Source organism: Myotis davidii, unplaced genomic scaffold, assembly GCF_000327345.1.
Source record: "Myotis davidii unplaced genomic scaffold, ASM32734v1 scaffold415, whole genome shotgun sequence".
NCBI lineage: Eukaryota > Metazoa > Chordata > Mammalia > Chiroptera > Vespertilionidae > Myotis > Myotis davidii.
This window is the reverse complement of record NW_006287951.1, coordinates 3,775,074-3,780,715: the sequence shown is the minus strand read 5'-3', so window position 1 is coordinate 3,780,715 and position 5,642 is coordinate 3,775,074. Positions and strand designations below refer to the sequence as shown.

The 5,642-nt window shown below is 33.2% G+C and overlaps 1 protein-coding gene across 9 annotated transcripts in view; it reads left to right on the top strand.

Annotated features, from left to right (window-relative positions):
- STAG1 (stromal antigen 1) overlaps positions 1 to 5,642 on the top strand; it is a 336,264-nt gene that overhangs the window by 278,122 nt on the left and 52,500 nt on the right. For all 9 annotated transcript variants that reach the window (XM_006759813.2, XM_006759812.2, XM_015561382.1 and 6 more), the window contains one exon: positions 840 to 920. In XM_006759813.2, coding sequence (XP_006759876.1) covers positions 840 to 920 — 81 coding nt within the window. The remainder of the gene's footprint in view (positions 1 to 839; positions 921 to 5,642) is intronic.

Sequence of the window (5,642 nt, the reverse complement as noted above, 5' to 3'; positions counted from 1 at the left end):
CCTTCCTCTTTTTAGAGAGGGAGGAAGGAGTAGAGAGATGGAGACACAGACATCGATTTGTTGCTCCACTTATTTATGCATTCATTGGTTGCTTCTTGTATGTGCCCTTACTGGAGATGGAATCTGCAACCATGGCATATCTGGACAACACTTTTAACTAACTGAGCTACCCAGCCAGGGCTGATCTAGTTAGTCTTAGTTTATGCTCTATGAATCTTTTCACAATTATCAAAGAAGCATCCTTTGAATTTTCTATTCCTTCCCTTATGTTTCCCTTTATTACCAGATTAAATCTTACGTCTTTCTTTAAAGATTTAGTATAGATTTTTCCTTCTCTAGAAAGTTTTTCCTAACCATTATCACTTTCTATTCCTGGCTAACATGTGAGTTCCTCTTCTCTCCCCTCAACACATTACCCATGTATGTATACTTTATCAGACCAATTATTAAATTATTATAATTGTTACTAATTTGTCTTTTCAGTTGATTGTTCTCTGAGATGAGGGAATATGTTTATTTTTAAGCCCCTGTGTCTAGCACTAGGCTTAGATACTGAATAAATATCTGTTTTAAGAACAGAGTTCAGACAGTGAAGATTTGGTAATCGTGTCTTTTTTTAAAAATGGTTATTATTTTAAATTTCCATACATTTATGCCTCTAGGATGATGTATTTCTTTTTTTCTTTTTTTTTCTTTTTTTTTTTTACCAAATGTTATTTTATATATGCTCCTTAATTCTATAAAACTTTTGGCCTATAAGCTATGATACATATTGTATGATATAAACTGTACAAATGTAAATTATGTCTCATTTGTTTGAATTTTTTTATTTGATACAGATAGTCGTACAGGCATTGCAGTGTTCCCATTACTCGATTCTTTGGCAGTTGGTGAAAATTACTGATGGTTCTCCTTCCAAAGTAAGTAAGAGTTTCTGTAGGCAGAAGAGTTACTACTAAAATAAAATAACCTCCATTCATTTATATTTAGTAAGTTATTGTTATTAGTTACAGCAAATTATCTTGACTAAAATATAAAATAATTTTTTTGTTATCAATTTTTGTTTTATCCTATGAGTAAGTGTATTTTATCTTTTTGGAAGATAACCAGTCTTCAAGCAATAGATATATACTTTTATTTGTACAAAAGTTAAAATTCTTATAGGAAATAACCATTGTAGAAACCAAAAGAGGTCTGATAGGTAACATGCTATAAAAAATAGAGTAATATTGGGAGATAATAGTATGCAGCTTTCAGTTTTGACATCATGGCACCTTGGGACTCAAACTGAACAACACTCTTGTTAAAAACAACTCAAATTATTGGATAATTTTTTTTCAACTTTTAATTTTTGACTGACCATGCAAAACAAAAAGGTACAAACCAGATATTAAATGGAACCAGAATTCAAGAGAGTCGGCAAAGCACTGAAGCCTACTTAACCTTAAGGATCTTTTCTAATCTAGACAAATTATAAGGCCCTCCCAAGGTGGAATGTCTTACAGGTAGCACCCCTCCCTGAAAATTTGGGATCCTAAAGAGCTACTCCCAGCTCAAGGGTAAATTAGAAATAAACCCACACCAGCTCCATGAATGGAGAAATACAAGGAAAACAGCATGTCTTAAATTTGTCACTGATTAAAAGGGAGAAAACAGGTGTCCCAGTAAGATGTATAACCATGAGCTGGCTTTCACACAGGTTTTCACCCTAAAATTATACTACTTCAGTGGTCCATTAAAAAATAAAAAACGAGATTTTGATTTTAAAAGTCTATATCGCTCTTGAAATGAGAGTGGCTTGAACATATGAGTAAAGAGCAAACACTTGATAAAGAACCAAATCAAAATATTAGGATGTTTACATATCCTCATCTTAACAAAACAGAAGCTGCTCAACCAATAAAGAAGGTCAATAATACATTTCTATACTGAATCAATAACTTGATATGAAGCATTTTTTTTTTCAGAGAAAGATTTTTTTTTTAGCCCTTATGATTAAAAGTTTGAGGAATTCACTGCCTTTAGAAAGTAATTGGAGTTTTTTGTTCTTAATTAGAAGAATAGTGATATATTGGTTAGCTTCCCGGTTGTTTTTATTTTATTTTATTGACAAGCAAAAACTAAAGTTAACCTTTTGTAGTAACCAAAGCCACTTGAAAATTGCATTACATCCTCATGTTTTTTAAAATGTTCGTTAATTTGGTAAAATTAACGGAGATTGAATATATGTAAGTTAAATTTTGATAAGAGTTTATTATATATTACACACAATTAACTTTTATTCTAATTTATTCTGGTTGGTTTTGTATTCTTTTTTTCCCACTGAGGTCATTTTGCTTATCTGAGGCACAGATTTTTTGATTGTCATTGCAAGGAGAGCAATGCAGATTTTGTGGCCAGCACTGATTTCTTTTATGCTAGAAACAATAATATAGCATCTTTTTTCTTTTTTTTAATAATCCTCACCTAAGGATATTTTTCCATTGATTTTTAGAGAGTGTGGAAGGGAGAGGGAGAGACAGAAACACCGATGTGAAAGAGACACATTGATCTGTTGCCTCCCGCATGACCCCAACCAGGGCTGGAAGCCTGCAACCGAGGTACGCGTGCCCTTGACTGGAATCAAACCCAGGACCCTTCAGTCCACAGGCCAATGCTCTATCCACTGAGCCAAACTAGATAGAGTGCTATAGCATGTTTTAGGTGTTTTCATTATTCGGTTGATTTTTATTTATAGATTTTTGTTCATTTATATAATAAGTGAAATTCTGACATGTGTCTCTCAAGTTATTCTCACTTTGAAGTTGTTGATAATTTTTCTTTCAAAATATATTTAGTAATTATTGTGTTCAGTTGTGTCTATAAAGTGGTTTTCTAAGTGATAATCTTAAAAAGCATGAATCTTCAAGATACATGCAAACTTAAAAAAATTAATCTTTCATTGCTAAGATTCTTTTAAAACAATTATTTTAATGACTCATATAATAATTACTAGATTAGGAGTTTTCAAGCTTTCTATATAGGATATCTTCGAAAATTTAATAGCCAAAATTTAATTCTTTGGGGGCAGACATAAGAAGAAATTTACTTTTCACTTTATACTTTTTGATACTGTTTGAGTGGTCGTTTTGTTGGTGATTCTTAAAAGTGATAATTTTATCACAAAAATTAATTTTTTAAGACTACTAGTACAAAAGCATCTTGATAAGATATTGATAACTATAGTTCTAGCCGAGGACTATATTGTTATGCAAATAATCTTGAGGCAAGCCACTTATATTACAGAGACACAGACAACAGCATGGTGATAGCTAGAGGAAAAGGGATGGGGTTAGGTGGAAGGGGGCAAAGGTGTGATAAATTGGGACAGAAAGAGACTTTAGTTTGGGTCATGGCCACATGATGCAGTATGCAGATGTTTTGTTGAGTTATACACTTGAAACATGTATGATTTTGTTAAACAATGTCACCCCAGTGAACGCAATAAAAAGAAAAATTTAAAGCAGACAACTATGTCAAAGCATTTACATTGATTGTAAAGTGCTTTCCAGATACTAATAACAATCTTAAAAATCACTTACCTGTGTTTAAGGTTACTTATTTATAAAATTGAAAGTTGTATTGTGCCACCTTTTCTGTCTCTAAAATTCTGTAATCTATGTTATGATTAATAACTGCTATATTAAAGATGTCTGGGTAGATATACTAGAATCTTAACAGTGTTTATCTCTGGGAAATAGAAATTCTTTGGGGGCAGACATAAGAAGAAATTTACTTTTCACTTTATACCTTTTGATACTGTTTGAGTGGTAGTTTTGTTGGTGATTCTTAAAAGTGATAATTTTATCACAAAAATTAATTTTTTAAGACAACTATTACAAAAGCATCTTGATTCTCCATTCTAAACTTAGGTCTGATTTATCACATATAATTCACAGTTGTTGAACTTGAATACTAGAAAAATGCTTAGTGTGTTCTATATCTTATTTGCAATAATAGCATTATTCTTTTGTTTATAAATGTAATATTAGAGCTATCAGAGAATTTAGAAATTATTTGATGAAACCTGTTCTTTTTAGATAAGGCCTACAGGGGGAGATTGTTATTAACACTGTTGATGTTCTACTATTTTTTAATATATATTTTTATTGATTTCAGAGAAAGAGAGAGGGAGAGAGAAATAGAAACATCAATGATGAGAGAGAACCATCCATCGGCTGCCTCCTGCATGCCCCCCACTGGGGATCAAGCCGGCAGCCTGGGCATATGCCCTGACCAGGAATTGAAATGTTACCTCCTGGTTCAGAGGTCATTTTGTAAATCACTTTAATATAAATGCTCTAAATTAATTAAACCTTCATTTTATAAAATAGATATTACCATAGTCTTACTTTACAGATAAGGAACCTGATTACTTAGAAAAATTGGACTTGCCTAAAATTATAAGTCTTTTGAATCTCACTCAATCTAGTTGTTTTTCTGTTAATATTCTTTAAATTCTTGTATTATTAAGCTTTTAATACAACTTGTTCTAGAGAGTTTTATTGTGGCTTTTTTAAAATTATTTTCTAAAGGCTGGCATGTTGGTTGACTCCTCACTAAATCCAAATGTCTATTAATCAGTTGGGTATGTTGAAAAATTATGTCATATAGCCTTTTTTTTTTCTTTATCATTCTGTATCTATAACGGCATTTGAATAAAAAGTTACTATGGTTTTAAATGGCTTATTTTGTAATGCCAGTGGTTTAAAGTTAAAACTTATGGAGGACTTTGGTAATGATGCACCTAAAATATTTTTCCCCTCTGTTTTCTAAAATTTAAAAGTAATTCAGTAGGCTCTTGGGGTCTAAATATTTCATTTATAATGTTGATTATTTATAGACAACTTGAAAATCTTACTGCATTAATTAATATTTCTGTTGTTGAAGTATTTCAAGCATGTCAAACTCAAAGGCTAACACGGGCCAAATAAACAAGGTTTAAGTTTATGTGGGCCACAAAAAAAACAAAAGCTTCAATTTTCATAGAAACGTAGGTTTATTTCGATAGAAACATGCTGAATTTAATAAAAAGTAATATTTTTTTTCTTGAACATTAACTTACCAGACACTGAATAACTGCACAAATTAATAAACAACGCAGATAAACCTGTTTTTCTTGTTCTCCTAAAGTGAAATATGTCCTGTTGCGCAAACCAAACAAGTCAGTTCAAGGCTAATGATGGAGTGATCAGCTGCTAAAATATTCGCTGCTAGTATTAGTAGAGAGAAATGGTGCACCTACGTGTAAGGCACATAAGGGAAATGAATGCAACATGATTGTATATAATAATCAGTCATTAGCGAACATTGTAGTTCGTTATTAATAACTAGGGGCCCGGTGCACGAAATTCATGCACTGAGGGGGGGGAGTGGAGTGTCCGTCAGCCCAGCCTGCCCCCTCTAACATACTGGGTGCCCTCAGAAGTTGACCCCCATCACCCTCCAATCGCAGGTTCGGCCCCCAGCCCAGGCCTGATGCCTCTGGCCCAGGAATCAGGCCTGGGCAGGGGACCCCCAGCCCCCTCCGATTGCTGGCTCTGCCCCCCGCCCAGGTCTGATGTGTCGGCCAGAGGAGTTGAACCTCATCACCATCCGATCAC